The sequence below is a fragment of the Hippocampus bargibanti genome, linkage group LG03, assembly GCF_051943395.1.
Source record: "Hippocampus bargibanti isolate YZ-2025 linkage group LG03, ASM5194339v1, whole genome shotgun sequence".
NCBI classification, from domain to species: domain Eukaryota; kingdom Metazoa; phylum Chordata; class Actinopteri; order Syngnathiformes; family Syngnathidae; genus Hippocampus; species Hippocampus bargibanti.
The window spans coordinates 9,808,374-9,828,081 of NC_142736.1; the positions used below are offsets into that span (position 1 = coordinate 9,808,374).

The following is a 19,708-nucleotide window of genomic DNA, read 5'->3' on the forward strand; positions in this document are numbered from 1 at the left end:
TTACATGCAAACATGAAACATGACATCACATTTATTGGGGGAATTATTTACAAAATATAACAAAGGCCACATTTTGAGTGAAGAAAAGATCAGAAATGTAAATATTCACGCAATGTGTCTTCAGCAAAAGCTTTTCTCTCAAAATGCCTGACCTTTCGTATTTGTTTATGGGGTGGAGGGGGGGACTCTTCCACAGCCACCCTTCAAATTTGAAGGCACTTGGACTCACCAAAGACATGAATATTCCATTTTGATTTTTTTAAGATGCTTGTTCTCAATGTACAACAAAATATTTCTGCTCATCTATCAAATCGGATGTGGAAGTCCCTCAATAGTTACAAATTGTTTATCTGAAAATAACTGTCAACAGTGGGGTGACAACATGAAAGCAAAAACCTCAAGGTGGAATTAATTCATCTTTAGTACACGATTGAGACACTTCTGAAATCACACACGGTCAATTTCTGTGTATATTTCACAAGCTCATTTCCAAAGTCTGACTACTTGACCACTTCAGGTCAATTTTCTGGAATGCTTGACCTCTTCAGGTCAAGCATTCCAGAAAATTGAATTACATCCTGAAAACCCAATTAGCATTTCGTGGAATATTATGAGCCTTTATGGAGCTTTTTACGACACTTACACATTTGTAATTTATACTCTGGTGCGTTTTATACACTAGAAATTACGGTACATTGTCTTTGCCTGTCTCATCTCGGCAGTCTCCGGTAACTTAGAATTAGGCTATTAACAGAAGCAGGTTTAGTTCTATAACCGTTCCTCTTGTGGTCATGAGAGAGAATGCAAGTTTAAGGCACTTCTGCATTGGCTTCACGTGACATACGGTACTGTGTGATTCTCAATTGAGAATGACTCGTTTGCTTCGAGAATGAATTCCGCAGGCTGTTTTAGGATGTCACGTTGCAGCGCATTACGTTTGTGAGTCATGCAAGTATCCATGGCAAACGGCCTCCTTGCCATCTCTTCTGGAAGCGAGAATCCTCTTCTTGGCCTTCAGTAGTCGTTTCAGACACGGCGAGCTAATCTCAAAAGGCAGTGGCCCACAAGGGAGACGACGCCGAGCACCTCTGGTGTGCCGCGGGGCCAACGGTGGACAGTCGGTTGTGGAAGAGACAAAGTTGTCCTGGGTGACGACCCGGCTTGGGGTTTGAGGGCCGAGTGACGACCGGGTCCGTTCTCGGAAGCAGACGGGTGAAGTGTGCAGCCGTCTGACACGGCTGGACGAGTCGGAGGTGACCAACGCCTCGTCTGAAGCACAAACGGATGCAGGGGACCGAGGAGCACTGCGGTGAGCCTGCTGGATTAACAAACAAAAAGGCTGTCACTCATACATCAGTTGAAAAAGAAGGCAATATGAATGAATTCATCTGAATAAAACAGACAAATGCTTGTGCTGTTTATTTAGTTCTTGTTTCATTGAAGACGGTCCTTTCCTGATGTAGGAGCGGTCTGTGGCCTGCCTCAAACTTAAAGGACAACCGACACCATGTTTTTGTTTCCTAACTGACATCTTGTGCATTTTCCGGGCGCTACACCAGAGTCCAGATCTTCATCGGTTTCATCGCTTGCAGACGCCCATCGCTTGCAGCCCGTTTCCAACGGAGCTTGGGCGCCATCTTGTGCATTTTCTGGGACGCTACATTGGAGTCCAGACGCCTCAAAATGAGGCGGAAGGACTTCTTTAATCGATTGCAAACATGTATGCTTTCCTCTTCAGAACTATTTGAATCATATTCATAACTGGATGAGTAACAAGAAAGCATCTTGTCTGAATCTGAACTCTCGGAAGCCATTGCTTTGATTCTGGAGCAAGGCAGTTTGTGACCTAACGTGACGTCACAAACAAGAAAACCCAGAGAAAAATTTGATCATTGATCACATTGCAATATTTCCTGGTCCCTTTTTTTTGCTCACCTTATTTGTGTTTTTTTTTTTTGAATGGTACAAGTCAATTTTAGCTATCATTCAACTGATTTCTCTCTGGTTAATTTGTAAATATTCTCTGCACAAACACAGGCCCTATTTAAAGGACAACAGACACATTTTTTTTGGTTCCCAACTGACATCAGAAAAACGTTTTAGAGCATCTAAAATACTCAAAACACGCAGGCTGATATTTTTAGTTAAATGCAAAACACCAATAAAAAATGAGTTAAAGTGTCCCAAAACTTCAAAAATGACCTCGGTGATGCCGAGTTTCAGAAGGTCCCGCCCCCTTGTTCGTGACATCACGCCTGGACGTCTTGCCTTTCTAGAATCAAAACAATGGCTTCAGATTTGGAGAAGATGCTTTCTTGTTACTCATCCAGTAATGAATATGATTCAAATAGTTCTGAAGAGGAAAGCATACATGTTTGCAATTGATGAAAGAAGTCCTCCCATATCAATTTGAGCCGTCAGGACTCCAATGTGGCGTCCCAGAAAATGCGCAAGATGGCGGCCAAGATCCGTTGGAAATGGGCTGATTTGTCTACTGGGAATTTGTGTCAGCGAGTATCAAATAGTAGTCTTGGTGCAACACACAACGATTAACCATTGCGTTACTTATGTGTTTTCCTTCTAATTTCGCTATCAAGACGGATCAACACGAAGTTTTCAGACCAAACAAAGTACCCATAATGCATTGTGTGTCGCTTTCTCGGTCAGGGGCGTTCCAGACGTGACGTCACGTCAGGCGTTGGCATCAACTCGAAAACAAGACTTCCTGACTATTCAGCACGAGTCTTAAAGCGTAAAATGTAGCTATATGCGGTGGAATCTTTGTAAAATACGCTCAGTAGAAGTCATTTGAAGTGATTTTACAAATTGTGGACACAACTTCTCCGGAGGCGTCGGTTATCCTTGAAGTAGGATTCATAAGAACACTCCGCTGAGATCAACAACTTCCCTCTCAGTTCATTTACGACATACGCTTCACAAATATTTTTACCTTTCGTTTCTTTGCAGGCAGGCTGTCATGGGAGTCATTTGGTCTTATGTGTGGGAACCAACTTTGAAGCTTCTCCTCTATTCTCATGATGGTGCTGAGAAAGTGTCCCCTTGAAAAGATTAAATGGGGTGAGTGATGCTGACATGGTAAGTGTTTAGATTTCAAATGTTTTGTGCTAATTTTGAAGTCATGGGTGTGTTTGGGAGGTGCTGAAGCATCCCTAAAATAAATCTCAGCACCGCCAAAATTGTAGTGTTCATATGATGTTATCCACTGTGAACATCACAGACGAGCGTGTGGACATCATCTTCCAGTCAAGTGGAGTAGTTTGAATGAACAGAGCGATTCGGCAAATTGCCCAAACTCTACCAGTCTACGTCAACATGACCATTATGAGAGCTAATTGCTGCTGCATTTAACCACCGTTTATGGCTAATGTGTACATACTAACACTTTGAGGTACAGCGGTCATGACAGTGGACGGCTTTTCGATTATCAGGTCACAGGGTGCATGAAAGGGTTAAAGCCAAGGTGCTACTGAAAAGCTGATTGATCAGATGACCAATCTAATTCCAACTCCTATCGTGTACGTATAGTTCTAAACGGCAGCCATCGAATCAATCCTGTGTTCTTGCATCACAATTTGGTTCAGGGGCGTCACAAAAATGGAGAAAATCCAACTTCAATGAAGTTCGAACGATGTAAAAAAATCAATGGCATCACCCTACCCTCTCTCGAGGACTTGCACATTGCAAGAAGCAAGACAAGGGCGTGGTAATCCTACTGGACCCTCCGCATCCTGCCCACCACCTTTTCCAGCTACTCCCCTCAGGAGGTACTGATCCACGCACAACAAATCCAGTACAGAAAAAATGTGCTGTGACTGTAAAGTGTCCTTGAGAGTTTTGAAAGGCGCTTAGAAATGAAATGGATTATTATTAGACACTTAAATTGCAAACTTGTACTACAAATACAGCAACTGATCACTTTAATATGGTTCACTGATTTTCTGCACCAACTGTGCAACTGTTATTGTATTTTATTCTACCACTGACCACTTTAGCTCGACTTGATACTTTGCACATTGCCTTCCAGTTGTTCCTGAGAGGTATCACTGACATTAAGGAATGCCCTTCCATATTTCCATCCTTGCATCCATTTTCCAGACCGCTTTATACTCTTTAGGGTTGCAGGTGGTGCTGGAGCCTATCCCAGCCGTCTTTGGGCACAAGGCGGGGGACACCCTGAATTGGTTGCCAGACAATTGCAGGGCACACAGAGACAAACAACCATTCGCACTCACACTCACACCGAGGGACAATTTGGAGTGTTCAATCAGCCTGCCATTCAAAACCGGAGGAAGCTCACGCAAGCCCAGGGAGAAAATGCAAGCTCCACGCAAGGAGGCCGGACCGAGTCTTGAACTACCGACCTATGCACTGTGAGGTCGGCATGCAAACCACTCGACTACTGGGCCGCCCCCTTTCATGTATTTCAATAATAATAATCATCATCATATATACATACATACATACATACATACATACATACATACATACATACATACATACATACATACATACATACATACATACATACATACATACATACAGACAGACAGACATACAAAGAAAGACATACATACAAACACATACATACATACATATTTGTCATGTCATTTTTTTCATTTTCCATACTCGGCCAATCAAGATGATTTTGATTCTGATGTGTGAAACGACCGGCACCCTCCTGTCACGATTTGCAAGGTGGTGGTGGACCCCAAAAATGCAGGCAGGAGGGAGCGGCAGGGTGTATTTGACAAATTGTATTAAATAAAGTCATCAGGAACAAAATCTCAATCAGCAAAGTCATCAGAACAAAAAGGTCTAAAGTAGCAAACAAAACAATGAGCAAAACATGACAAGACGAAACACACCTGACAGGGTGAAACAAACAATGACCCAACATTGAATGGTCGTGCCGGGAGTACTTTCAACTGCCACTGATCAAAACGACCAACACCTGTGCAGCTGCAGGCGGGGCCCTACAGTGCCACCCGTTGGTCACAAACCGAAACGTCACACTTCCCACCGGCCAAAATCCCATCAATCGAATGTGCTCTGGTAACAATCTCATCATCAAACCAATGTTTGTGATCCTAGAATTACCCCTGGTTGTAGCAACAACTTGGATGGCTCAGGATGGCTCTGCAATGGCAATTACATAAGCCTCCAAAAGCCTCTGACATCATAATAGGCACTCAGGCTCGAGCTGATTGGTGGATGTGAAACAACGCACGACTTAATAAAAAAAGGCTGTATTGGAGCGAATGGCATGTTTTCTTTACATTTGTATTCCTCCATGTACGTGTGCATGCATGTCACAGCGACATCCCCTGGTCACTTGATGGTGATGCATGCAGAAGCTGTGCGTGTTCTGTTCCAGATGAGAAATGTGACTGAGGGTGACTGCTACACACACACACGCGCACACACACACACACACACACACACACACACACACACACACACACACACACACACACACACACACACACACACACACACACACACACACACAGGGACGAACTACATATGCACGTACTGCAGTCCGCACGTGGCAACAGGCCCTCATCTCATTCACAAGCTATATATAGCACAGTACGTTGCAAGGCAGCTCCGCCCACTTGCACTCTGGGATGGATTTAAAACGAACTACTGTACAGTACTTCATCTCAGACACCCCATCTCCCTCTCCCACACAGCACTCGGACACACATTTCTGTAGGAGTTGTAAACTAGTCCTTGAATAATGAAAACAATGTAGCTCACGTGCACCATGTGTCTTTGCCTTCCTGGACATGTCAACTTTGAATTTTTCGACAAATGGAAAATTGGCCACCTACATGCATACATTTGAAACACATTTTGTTCAAATACCTTTGAGGCCCTAAGTTCTGAAATGTCATTTTTTTTTGTCAACCCTCTTTAATTAAAGCTAAAAGTTTACATTTTCATAGCTTCAGGCACGAATAATAAATCTCAGTCATTGTCTTAGCCGAGCTTCATAACTACGTCATTGCTTAGAAAAGTGCCTGGTTATTCGTGTGTGTCCCCCTCACCCCGTAGGCACAGCATGGATTTGTGAAATGTAATGCTGCAGGAGACACGTGATATAGACTTGAGCCACCAATGCTGCAACGTGTGTGGTCCCAACCACACATACTGCATCGGACAAAGTAAATCGTTCATCATGGCCCACGTATCACTTTTATTTCTTGATCACTTTTGCTGGTACCAGTGTTCTTATTCCAATCAGACTTTGGGAACAAATGTGGAAACAGATGTAGATGGAAATATTTGGACAACAGTAACATTCCATCCAATTAGAAAGTGTATTGTGTAGATTAGTCTTGATACTAATTTACAAGATTTTGGGGCTGATAACGATCGCTGAGTTAAAAAAAAGAGAGAACAAGTGGAGCAATAGGTCTGTTTGAATAATTTATTTACTCTCTATTAAAAAAAAAGTTGATGAGACGACCATTACCCTCGCTGGAGGAGTAAGGCGAATCAATATGGTTTGAGCTGACATCACTAAAATGGATTCTTGAATGTATGCTTCGATGTTTGATACTTTCGTCAGTGTCTGAAACAAGAAGTTAGCGGACACCAGGGCAGACAACTCGAAAAAGTTGCCTTCCCAGCCATAAAGTTGCCTGCCTTATTTTTGACAACTTGAAAGACAATAAGACGACTAATCGCAAAAAAAAAAAAACATTGTTGCGAAGTGTAAATTATTTTTTTTTAATTAAGGAAGTACCTACCACAAATGCTCCCTTGCTTAATTTATGGTAAATATCCCTTGCTGAAGATTTTGCTCCAGTTGTCGTCATGGTGCACAATGCAATGCTTGCATTACGTTGACTGTTAATGGCCACGTGGACTCCTCTTTCTAAGCGCGTTTCAAAACTCTCAAGTACAGTCGCGCTATAGTTCGAAGCACGTCACAGGATTCTGATTGGCAGTTTCAGAAGGTCCCGCCCCCTTGTTTGTGACGTCACGTCAGTACGTCGTGCCTTGCACTAGAATCAAAACAATGGCTTCAGATTCGGAGAAGATGCTTTCTTGTTGCTGTAGTTATGAATATGATTCAAATAGTTCTGAAGAGGAAAGCATAAATGTTTGCAATCGATTAAAGAAGTCCTTCCGTATCAATTCGAGCTGTCAGGACTCCAATGTAGCTTCCCAGAAAATGCCCAAGATGGCGCCCAAGCTCTGTTGGAAACGGGTTGATTTGTCTGCTGGGAATTTGTGTCAACTAGGATCAAATAGTAGTCTTGGTGCAACACACAACGATTCACCATCGTGTTATTTATGTGTTTTCCTTCTAATTTTGCCATCAACACGGATCAACACGAAGTTTTCAGACGAAACAAAGTACCCAAAATGCATTGTGTGTCACTTTCTCGGTCAGGGGCCTTCCTGACGTGACCTCACGTTTTGCTAACATTTAAAAACTGCAAAATTCGTCTTTAAAGGCAGAAAAAAAAGACCGAAATGACCTCAAAATCGCTTTGTGTCTGCTGTAGTTTGACTTTCAGGAGTTGTGGTAACTGGTGAATCTGCTGTGGCTCAATAGCCTGACTGATTCTAAAATGTTAACGGTCACAAACAATAAAGAATGGAAGGTTTACTTGACGTGGAAACAATGTTCCCTCTAATTTTTCATGTGTCTGAGCAGACACGCAAGCTCCCTGAGCACACTGAGGACCACGGTGAGCAACACAGATGTGTACGAGTGATGTGTCGTTCGCGAGCGAGCCGGTTCTTAGAGCCGGATCTCTGAAGTGAACAAAGAGAGCCGGTTCCTAACAATTAGCTGGATATGAGAGCTGACATTTTTTGTCCTCTATTCCCCGCCCCCAGTCTTTGAATAAAGCCGCACGTGATTGGTCGATATCCGTGGTAGAGGAGGGAGGAGAATTACAGACACACGCAGCAGTGAGGAGAAGGAGGGGGGGAGGCGGGTTCGGGTAGACAGGTGGACAAATGTTATCACATTATGTATTTATTATTATTCAATTATTTATTTTTTACTAGTTGGTATGATAGCATTATTAATAAGAAAAGCAAATTAGTGACAGCTGATCATCAGACCAGAGTAACCACAGGGAAAGTGAAAGTTTGTGGATGCTCTCTGTGCACATATAAATCAACCCATATAAATAAAAATAGCTGATATAGTGTATATTTTACATGAGTAATTTGTTTTTCACATAATTCTACGTGATTTTTGGTAGTTAATTAATTTAAGCAATAAAAACACACACAACAAAACTGAGGAGCCATTTGTGAGCCAAAAGAGCTGGATCTTTTTCGTGAGCCGAGCCAAAAGAACCGGCTCTCTGAAAAGAGCCGGAATTCCCATCACTAATGAGTACGGTGTGGCTACACAACAGTTTCACGCCAGTATCACGGCGCGTATGGGCAGGGCACATTCGCGCCGTTCTGCTCCGATTGGCTGCGTCACGTACGTAAATTGTTCGGCATTATTAGCTGGACACCTGTCACTCATTGAGTTACATCGCAAAATGTGCGCTGCATAGATGTTCTTGTGCGCTGAGTATGTGCAAGCAGTGCGCGATTGCGCACGTGCGCAGCTTAGAGGGAACATTGCATGGAAATAATTGCGACTCCACACTGCTTGAAACTGAAATTATGAACACCCAAACAATAATATGGAATGTCTTTCCATAAATATTTGTCATGTCCCTGTTTATGATGACACCAGGGCAGCGTGTTCTACTGAAGACAAATTCCTCATGTGTTCAACATACTTGGCCACTACTCTAATTCTGAGAATACATATTTCCCATGCATAGTCAGTTGTATTTACCCCAAGTTGGGATTTTGAAGAACCCCCATTATTCTCCGGATACGGTCCATTGCGACGCTCTCCTGGAAAACGCTGAGCCCTTTAGAGAGAAGACAAGTGTGCAGTGAGAATGCGTCTCTGCATGCAAATGTATTATCGGGTTCTTTGCTGTGGCGTCATCATACCAACTGAAATTTGCTCAACAAGTTCTACAAGCAAAACAAAGCCCAAACAGGACTGTAATTCACTTCTGCCGACAAATCCCTCGTAACATGCATGGTCTACTATGTCAGAAGCGACAGATTTTTTTGGGACGACACCAAATCCACACGCTGAGTTCTCAGGCAGCCATATTTTCATTTGCGTGAAATTACTTCTGGTAGGACTATCCCACTTGATGGTTTTAAAAATCACAAATTAACATTTACAAATTCGCCGTGGCTTATGCGTTCCACAAACTCTGTGATCCAGCCAAATTGTCTTTCTAGAATTTGGAAACTACGTGCAGTCGAGTACAGCAGTTATTGTTTCGTGCAGAATGGCCTTTATATCAGTTTTTAATCTGCAAAACTCTAATTGTGAAATGAAAACAGCGCACATTTGCCAATAAATCCGCTGTGTGATTGATTAATCGATGGAGCCCAACACAATTAGTAAATGAGCATTTGATGGGTAGTTCTGGAGTAAATCAAGAACAGATTAATTTACTTTGGACCAGGAACTCTGGTAACAAATCAAATTACAATTACTTGGTCTTCCAAATGAGATTGTACCTGTAATTTTTAATCTGGACCAACAATTTGTTATTGTGGTATGAAGGTTGAAGTTGGACCAGAGTTTAGACTGATCACCTGCCAATCACAGAGCAATGACAAATTAAGAAGGAATTGTGTTCACCACAACTCTGTCAATGTCCAACTTGACAACCAGAGAGCACAGTTCTCCAGAGCAATTTTCCAGGTGGGCACTTCCAAGTTTATACCACAATGTACCCGTGGATCCAATGGCCATGCACTCCGTACAAGTTAAATGACAAAGAAAAAAAGAAAGGTCCAAATGCCATTGCTTGTTTTCTGCAAATCATCAACACAATCAATTTTGTTGCCCTTTATCACAAACACAACACTATCATCTCAAAGTTTCTTAAATACTGTTGTGTGCAAAAAATATACAGTGAGACCTCAACTTACGAACTTAATTGGTTCCCAGACAGAGTGTGTAAGTGTGTATCTCAAAAAAAAAAAAAAAAATCCCATAGGAAACCATTAAAATGGGAATAATCCGTTCCCGGGTTTCCATAAAATATACTTTTCAACTAAATAAGCCTTCAAACTACACACAACATACCTTATTCTATGTATAATAAATGTGCTATTGTATTGCAATGAAACAAATACACTGCATCGTATCATAAAGTCACTTTATTTACATTTGTGATGGTTATTCATGGCTTGATGGAATGCCGTTGGAGGTCGAAGGTCAAAGGGAATTGCATGAGGACTGTAATTAAATAAATAAACTGTGCTGTAAAATACAGTTTTATTTACCTTTTTGATGGTCGTTGATGGAAGGAGAGTCACCTTCCTTCCATAAGGACTGTTGGTGCTGTTCGGTCGTGTGCTTCCGCCGAAGATCACTCCGCCAGCCGTGGTGGGTGTGTATTATGAAAATAGTGCTTATTATAAGGTTTAATTTTCATAAATTTGACGTTTGTAAGACGAAAAGTTTGTAAGTTAAGGTGTTTGTAAGTTGAGGTCTCACTGTATATACAAATACTCTGGAATCTCGTTGATTCAGATATGTTTTAAGAAAATGGATGTGTGGGTGCGTAATTTTGGATACAGTTTTCAATCAATCATCAATCTGCCATTCAAAAAAATACTTACGTGCAGAGTACCTGCCAGATCTCAAGCCTTGTAGGATGGATGACAACGGCTGGATGTAGCACTGCAACTCCGTGCACTATGTGGAGGAAATGTCCCTGTTAGTTTTTGCTCTAATTTGCACCGCACCATTTCAAGGCTGGTTTCATTGCCACTTGAAGAACAGAACGTGGGTTCATGGATCTGCACCAGAATCCTGCCAATTGCTTCCCTCACCCAACCACAGGATGAGGCGGACATTAAACTACAGGTTTAGAGAAATGTCTGGCTTTGTCCAAGGACATATTGATTTTCACTTGTATATGATTAGTCAATTACAACTGCAGCATAGGGGACATTCGTCATTGCGGTGAACCAAGGCAGCTTTTTCAATGAGGGGCATCCATTCAATGATGAAAGAAACCAGTGCATGAAGTCACAGTAATGACATCACAAGTAGAGTATGTTATGCATTTTAACTACTCACTATTCACTTACATATCCTGATTATCACTGGAAAACACACGAGCCACTGTTTTTGTAACATGAATCAGTTCTCGATGAAAGTGGAGAGGATCAAAGCATCCTTTTCAACAGTGGATCAGGCACGTCATGGTGGAACGTACACATCTACTACAAGCTAAATTTACTTTCCACGCTTCTTTACTTCATTTTCATTTTACTGAGAAGACGGTGAGAATGGACATGCTGTGTTGCTGTACTGTTTAGCAAGGAAAATATGAAAAGGAGGAAGATAAAAATCTTCCATTTCGGAGCGGAAAGCGAGCAAAGTGGTTTGTACGATTTTATTGCATACGTTTTATTTCATAGATGTAAAGTCCAAGTGATTATGTGTAATTAATAGGGTTTTTGTCCTCAAGGCAAGGCAAAATAAGTACTAATTTGGTGCCATTTTGTAGCATCTACAGGCAATTACAGCCCTTTTTGGAATAGCATTGGAGGAATAAGATTGAAGTGGATGAGTCAACCTGTATTCACTCATCTAAACTAACATTTTATTCTGGACTACCCCATGCTGTCAACTTTTAAATCCATTCAAGAAGGAGGGAGAACGTTGAAAAAAATCAATCGGCAAAGATGGCTGACAAAGCGTGGATTCATCTGGTGAATTAATTTCTTTTGCTGGTCCGTCTCTTTGGGATGAACGTTAGGAGAGCCCCCTTCCTGGCCATCTTGTATACTTGTCATAAAACTCATTTTTATTCTTTGGCTTCAGTATGAGACTTGAGTTTTAGTTATTAATTGTATGTTGGTGAATGAATATTTTTTTGCTCTATGCCCAGCACTTTGTATACTGCGGTGGATGATTTAAACTTCTCCATTAACTAATTCACTGCCAGACGATGTGAAAAAATGTGTCCACTCCAGTGCCAGGGTTTTTGTCATTTTCACTCAAATTGCAGGATCCACACAATATTGAGTTTTAGGACTACATAAACATTCAATGCAGCATAAGAAAACTAAAGACTCTCTTCTTTAATCAGAAAAAAATACTTAATTCCTAAGTTACTTTGGTCTGGAGTTATCTGAGCTTGAAATGGGGGCGGCTGTACAAAATAAAATACAATACAATACATATTGATTTACATTATATAGTGCTTTAACAACAGCTGAAGCTGTAACAAAGTGCTAACATGGGCAAAAGGCTGCTCCCTCGTGGAAGGGAAAAACATTGCCAGAGGTCTGACCAGTGCTTTATCGGCACCCCCGCAGGAAAAACCAAAATCCGAACAAATTCGGGAATGGCACTCCACGTCATGCTTTTCAATTCCCGAATAAATTCAGGAATGGCAGTGAATGAGTTAATGTAGTGGTGCTGTTACTTTTGCAGAGAAGTTTTTTTTACTAGATTTCCCTCTAAAATGTTCAGGAAGTGCAAATGTTTTTTACTTGAAAGGGACGCACATTTCTCACCTTGATTGAGAAAAGTTCACTTTGAGAATTGGATTGAGGATGAGTGCCATGTCCATCGAAAGTTCTCTTCCTGATTGAAAGGTGCTTTGGCGATACAGAAGTTGGCCTTTGCTTGCAACCTGGGCTATCGCCCTGAACTGAAAATTCCATAGGGGTCTCCCGGCGAGTTGCACAGTTTGCAGGAGACACACAGTAATCATCATCACAGCTGGAGCAAACACTTCTCCTCTTGGTCCTCCAGAAGGCACCAGAGTGAAATCGGATGGTCGGAGATTCCTTCAAAGTGGGAGCTGAGGACGATGATGCCATCATCTGCACCACTGGGGCCTCTGCATGTGGAGGAGTGAAACTCTTTGGGCGGTCCCCGCTGTTTTTATGCGAGATGAACCAATCCATTAAGTTATCAGAGTCTGAGGGTGATGACATGATGGAAGCAAACTTTTAACCAGTAGAGAGCACCTCTGACCTGATAATCACAAACAACAACTATTACTACAAAAAAAAATGTAAATAAATACATTCACATCCATTGTGCATCCATTGTGCCACAGTGAGGGAGTACAACACAAACATGTACAATGGAGAAAAGTAGTACAGTAAAGTCTCGTTATATCGATATTCAAGGGAGTCCGAAAAAATATCGATATAACCGGGACTATCGATATATCCGACCCTGTTTGCATGTACAGTAAAGTCTAAAGCGATAGTCCCGGTTATATCGATACTATTTCTATGCACGCACGAAGAAAATTACATGCAAACCGGGTCGGATATATCGATAGTCCCGGTTATATCGATATTTTTTCGGACTCCCTTGAATATCAATATAACGAGACTTTACTGTAATTTTCTCAGTGCGTGCATAGAAATAGTATCGATATAACCGGGACTATCGATATATCCGATATCGATATAACGAGACTTTACTGTAATTTTCTCAGTGCGTGCATAGAAATAGTATCGATATAACCGGGACTATCGATATATCCGATATCGATATAACGAGACTTTACTGTACTTCCAAAACTACTCTGACTCATGGTAAAATGGTTCCCGTCTTGTAGAAGATAAAGAATATATACCTGCGGGTATTGGTACATTACATGTAAGCAAATCGATGATTTATGCATTGTTAGCAGTAAACCAAATTTTCAAAGGCAAATTATCTTTGGCAATCAATTGATAACTCTGGATAACTGGATTAGGAACGAACAATGAATTAAATTCAACTACACGAGTGGTTGCAACAGATCCCGGGAACCACATTGGATATGTCGGTCCAGAGGACAGCACTGATACGGCACAGAACCCTAAAGCTTCCTGGCCTCTGGCAGAGGACCCGAGCTAAAATGGGGGACGGACACCACACAATTTTTATAAAGTAACAACTCTTTGAATGTATATAATACAAGACTAAAAGTGACATCAAATGTGTGTTGCTGCCGGTCAGAAATTCTAATTACATTTTTTAATTCACTAACAAATGCAAAGTAAATTAGTTTCAAGATCTGTCAAAACACATAAAAATAGTCATGTCAAGGTAACGTTGACCCTCGACCCCAGTTTATCCTGGCTCCAATCCTTGATCTACCCACGATGAACGGGAATGTGATAACTGTGGATTGAATAACCGTCGCCCATCTCTTCCAAATGGGCAGGACGTCCAACATTATGTAAGAAAAACGAGCAAACCCACGCGCAGGGTTCCTCTCACGTGCCCTCTGCCGACGCAACATGAAGTGTGAGGACACAATTGTCCCCCATTGTGGCCACTGTACCTTGTGTACCTTGCTAGTTGCCCAATTGCACCATCATAGTGCGACAGAACCACCGCTGCGGTCGGATTTTGCCGTTGGTCCCCCGTGGGACGGTTCACGGTTATTCCAAACAAACTCGCCACCCACAAGTGGAAGCAGGTGAGTCACTGAAGGATGGAGGCAGAGCAGCGAAGCTTACCCGGAGTGGAGCGAGTCCTTCCCTCCGCCTGGTGGCGTGGTGCCGACGGACAGTCTGGTGGAAAGAGCAGCATGAGAGTAGCAGACTGACTGACTCTGTCGGGCCGGCAGGGAGGGAGGCTTCGGTCGAGCCCGTGGCGCCTCTCCCCGGGCAACGTGTCCGGGAGGGGCGTGGCCAACGCGTTACGTACCTGCTTCAAAAAAGACACCAGAGACGAATAACGACAAGAACAACGATTGGAGTGAACACGTGACGCGAACAGTCGGTTTTTTTTTATCTCCGCCCAACTCTCCCCAAAACGTGACGAAGAGTAAGTTAAAGTTGCATCCATTCATCAGGATGGACAGCTAATTAATATTCATATACAAAGGTCTCCAATCGGTCAGTGACGCTCCAAAGCTTCACACGGACGTCTTTATGAGCGGCAGGAGTGAGTCTCTACACAAAACTTGGTTTTGCAGTCATGGACTTCTGGATACATAAAGTATTTATCATTCATTACTCTTTGCAACGATTAAAATGCTAATCATAAATACATTTCGACGACACAACCGGCCTGGAGTTTATTTGCGCGATATTTTTGAAGTGGTGAAGCGATAATAAAAATCATTTATTTTTTATTTGGCAATTTCCACATTTCCACTCGAAGTGTTAGAATTTGTGATAAAGTACTGAAAATAAGTGTCATAAAGAAAAAGATTTTTGATGTACAAAAAAAGTTTGTTATTTTTGCCTTCCCGTGTTGCTGTGGTCATCACCAAACACAGATGTCAAAACGTGTGTAGTTAATCCTCCAGACGTTTTCATGGTTCAATTTACTTCGATTACTCTACTGGGGGTAATGAGAATCTAGCAGCTTCAGGAAGTCAGACAGTGTAGTCTATTTGCAAATAAACAGATAAACCACAAAGTCCTCGTGGGAAATGGACTTCCCCTAAATGCAGAATAAACACCTCAAATGAGAAGATTTACAAGATATAATAAATTATTCAACCAGACTAGGAAATGATATAATGTGTGGACACTTTCGGTGGAGAGAGAGAGAGAGAGAGAGAGAGAGAGAGAGAGAGAGAGAGAGAGAGAGAGAGAGAGAGAGAGAGAGAGAGAGAGAGAGAGAGAGAGAGAGAGAGAGAGAGAGAGAGAGAGAGAGAGAGAGAGAGAGAGAGAGAGAGATTACATAAGTGTGATGAACTGTATCAGAGTCACGTGGTAAGAGAAAGCTTGCAGTGAAAGACTGACTGGGATATTTATAGTCAGTCATAAAAGTTCGTGAGGCTGTGAAGCAGTTGGGCAGGGAGCAAGTGACGTGATCCAAGAGTGGTGATCAAGAGGCAGGTACCCGCCCCCTTGCAAATTCAGATCCAATTCAGATCCTTCAAACATCATGTTCTGCACAGGAGACACATATTGTGCTATCTAATACCACAAAGGTTTTACTATTACAATTATATCCTGCCTGCATTGTTTCAACATACTGTGCTGAATGTACAGAGGTGGAAGAGCAAATGAATGAATGTGCTGGACATGCCCAACAAAACTTGTCATTGTAGTAATGCCGTGACTGAATAAATAGTTCAGGATCATTCAAGTGAAAGTATTGGAGTGCGGATCCAAGTTAGACTCAGGTATTTTTTTTCACAGCATTTCCAAAATCACCAGACAAATCCAATTCAAAGGAGGTTACAGGTAGCCAGGTTAGCTGCAAGCTCAATGTTAAAACAATTGGGTATACAGTATAGGCTTATTTTTATGATTGTAAATATAAACAAATACCTGGCTGGATTTACAGAAAACTGTTTTTCTTATATTTTTCCTTGGTGATACATAGGCTACTGCATGTGTTATCTGAAAGGACAACCGACACAATTTTTTTGTTTCCTAACTGACATAAAAAAAAATACCCAAAACACGCAGGCTGATATTTTTAGTCAAATGCAAAACACCAATAAAAATGACTTAAAGTGTCCCAAAACGACTTCAAAATGACCTCAGAAAGTTTCAGTTTCAGAAGGTCCCGCCCCCTTGTTCGTGATGTCACACCAGGACGCCTTGCCTTGCTCGAGAATCAAAACAATGGCTTCAGATTCGGAGAAGATGCTTTCTTGTTACTCATCCAGTTATGAATATGATTCAAATAGTTCTGAAGAGGAAAGCATAAATGTTTGCAATCGATTAAAGAAGTCCTTCCGTCTCATTTTGAGGCATCTGGACTCCAATGTAGTGTCGCAGAAAATGCACAAGATGGCGCCCAAGCTCTGTTGGAAATGGGCTGATTTGTCTGCTGGGAATTTGTCTCAACTAGTATCAAATAGTAGTCTTGGTGCAACATACAACGATTCACCATCGCGTTCTGTTTTTTCTTTCTAATTTCGCCATCAACACTGATTAACACGAAGTTTTCAGACCAAACAAAGTACCCAAAATGCATTGTGTGTCTCGTCGGTCAGGGGCGTTCCAGACGTGACGTGACGTCACGTCAGGCATCGTCATCAACTCGAAAACAAGACTTCCTGAATATTCAGCGCTAAGTCTTAAAACGTAAAATATAGCTATATGCGGTGGAATCTTTGTAAAATACGCTCAGTAGAAGTCATTTGAAGTGATCTTACAAATTATGGACACAACTTGTCCGGAGGCGTCAGTTGTCCTTTAAATATTTGACATTGTGTATTTTTTTTTCACTTGTCTTTCCTTTGTTTTTTTTATTTTTCACAAAAAGTGTTCTGACTTGACACTTTTTTTACGGAATGTCATCTTTGCTCAGGCTCAATCTCCAAGGAAAAAAGACAAAATGTAGTCATCCCAAAATTCTTAGTTGTATGTAGAAAGAAAACCAGGAGCAAATTACAAGAAAGCGGTGTTTTGTGTAAAAATACAAGTTAAATCGCTTTAACTAGTGAAGACCTTCTCTCATGTTTGCAACATAAGTTTGATTTTAGAATGAGAACTCTTCATTTGCAAATGTCACATGAGGACAGAATTGGTGCGATTTGTTTTGAAATGTGCTGCCAAGTGCACCACCCACAATTCAAATGGGCCATGTGGTTGTCCCGACTTAACATAAGGGATACATTTCCAGCTTTGGCATACATCCAGCTCGTCCTCAGGAAGCCCCATATTTTGCTACTGACTCAACACAGTTGAACATGTGCCTGCAGCATGTTGACCTGAGAGGATTTTGCAGATGGACAAGGAGATACCATAAAAGAAGCTGGATTTAATTACTTTCTCTTCCTCAAAATTTGGATTGTTAGTAATTCTTTATTGGTACACAAAAGACTTTCCGTAATTTCACAACTCAAAACGTAAATACAGTGATCCCTCGCTACTTCGTGGTTCACTTATCGCGGATTCAGTGCATCGCAGATTTTTTTTTCAGGGGAAAAAACTTTTTTTGTATTTTTATGTTGTTGTTTTTTTTATTAATGGCATGCAAATGTGCAAACAAACAAAGTAAAAGAAACAACACTGCAAACAAAGCAGAATAAAATCAAAGACACTGGCTTTGAACAGCTCATGGAGCATTCTGCTTCTAGAAATCGGGTCATGTCGGTTTACAAAAATCTTCTTGCTAAAAAAAAAGAGAGTGCCAACAACTACTGATAACAATGTTCTATCAGAGAAAGACTCCTTAAAGGACAACCAACATCGCTTTTTTGTTTCCTGACATCAGAAAAACGTTTTATAGCATCTAAAATACCCAAAACACGCAGTATGATATTTTTAGTCAAATGCAAATCACCAATAAAAATGACTTAAAGTGTCCAAAAACCACTTCAAAATGAACCCGGAAGTGGCCATTTTCAAGGGTCCCGCCCCCTTGTTTGTGGTGGCACGCCAAGACGTCTTGCCTTGCTCGAGATTCAAAACAATGGCTTCAGATTCGGAAAAGATGCTTCCTTCTTACTCATCCAGTTATGAATATGATTCAAATAGTTCTGAAGAGGAAAGCATACATGTTTGCAATCGATTAAAGAATTTATTCCGGTCATTTTGATGCATCTGGAGAGAAATGTAGTGACAAACTCTTTAGTACTCACAGTACCCAAAAAAAGCAGAAGATGGCGACAAAGCTCCGTGGAAATTGTTTCCTGGGAAGTTTTGTCAAATACACTGTAGAGGTTGGCGCAACACACGATTCACCATCGCGTTATTTATGTTTTCCTTCTAATTTCCCCATCAACACGGATAAACACGAAGTTTACAGACCAAACAAAGTACCGCAAAATGTATTCAGGTGATGCAAGGTATGTCCTTTATCGGTTAGGGGCGTTCCTACAGTGACGTCGGGTGAGGACTCGTCACCAACTCAAAAACAAGACTTCCGGAATATTCAGTGCAAGTCTTAAAACGTAAATTATAGCTATATGTGGTGGAATCTTTGTAAAATACGCTTAGTAGAAGTCATTTGAAGCGAATTTTACAAATTATGGACACAGAGCGGAGCAGTCAGGGCGAATAGGCGCAGCAGCAAAATATTGTTTTACAACACCGTTCTTTAAACTATTAAAAAAGAGGTTTTATTTTTTGTTTCATTCTGCAGTATATACAATTTTGCATTGTGTTAAAAAAAGCTGCCTACATTGTACTTCTCGGATTTCACCTATCGCGGGCTATTTTTGGAACGTATCTCCCGTGATAAACGAGGGTTCACTGTCATAAATAAATGGTACAAATCCATCTGTCCATCTCATGTCTAGTCGAGGGGTTAGCATGTCGACTTCACGGTGCAGACGTTGTGGGTTCGATCCCTGGTCTGACCTCCATGTGTGGAGTTTGCATGTTCTCCCTGGGCCTGTGTGGGTTTTCTATGGGTATCAATTTCCTCCCACATTCCAAAATCATACATGGCAGGCTGATTGAACACTCCAAATTGTCTCTCGGAGGTGAGTATGGGTGTGAACATGGATGGTTGATCATCTCTTAGCCCAAGCTGCATGTTTTTGGAATTTGGAAAGGAACCGCAGTACCCAGGGAAATCCACACAGACATGGGGAGAACTGACAAACTCCACACAGGAAATGAACCCTGCACCTCTCCACTGTGAGGTGGATGTGCTCACTGGTTATTGGATTGGATATTGGATATGCCTTTATTAGTCTCACAGTGGAATCCCTCGCTACTTCGT

At 41.6% G+C, this 19,708-nt stretch overlaps 1 protein-coding gene and 1 pseudogene across 3 annotated transcripts in view; both read right to left on the reverse strand.

The window, feature by feature from the left end:
• LOC148900251 (uncharacterized) lies at nucleotides 1-15,462 on the reverse strand. 2 transcript variants are annotated; one of them, XM_088991848.1, is made up of 6 exons: nucleotides 14,581-15,462; nucleotides 12,625-13,090; nucleotides 10,714-10,789; nucleotides 8,849-8,927; nucleotides 2,951-3,059; nucleotides 1-1,315 (listed from the first exon to the last, which is right to left on the reverse strand). In XM_088991848.1, the coding sequence occupies exons 2-6, from the start codon at nucleotides 13,048-13,050 to the stop codon at nucleotides 932-934; spliced, it is 1,074 nt and encodes a 357-aa protein (XP_088847974.1). In that variant the 5' UTR covers nucleotides 13,051-13,090; nucleotides 14,581-15,462; the 3' UTR covers nucleotides 1-931. The 2 variants fall into 2 exon arrangements, with proteins under 2 accessions (XP_088847974.1, XP_088847973.1); XM_088991847.1 differs by having other exon boundaries at nucleotides 1-1,318; nucleotides 14,581-15,423.
• LOC148900252 (tetraspanin-18-like) overlaps nucleotides 14,335-19,708 on the reverse strand; it is a 21,200-nt pseudogene continuing 15,826 nt past the window's right edge. The window contains exons 6-7 of the transcript XR_016114557.1: nucleotides 14,581-14,770; nucleotides 14,335-14,345 (exon numbers count right to left, since the gene is read on the reverse strand). The product of XR_016114557.1 is annotated as a tetraspanin-18-like (transcript). The remainder of the gene's footprint in view (nucleotides 14,346-14,580; nucleotides 14,771-19,708) is intronic.

What these genes read in the sequence shown, in the direction of transcription:
- LOC148900251 (XM_088991847.1), bottom strand. Translation starts at nt 13,050, where the DNA reads ATGTCATCACCCTCAGACTCTGATAACTTAATGGATTGGTTCATCTCG. An exon ending in CTTCAAAATCCCAACTTGGG is followed by an intron (nt 3,060 to 8,848) that starts GTAAATACAACT and finishes AATCTTTTCAAG; the next exon opens with GGGACACTTTCTCAGCACCA. An exon ending in TGCCTGCAAAGAAACGAAAG is followed by an intron (nt 1,319 to 2,950) that starts GTAAAAATATTT and finishes TTGTTAATCCAG; the next exon opens with CAGGCTCACCGCAGTGCTCC.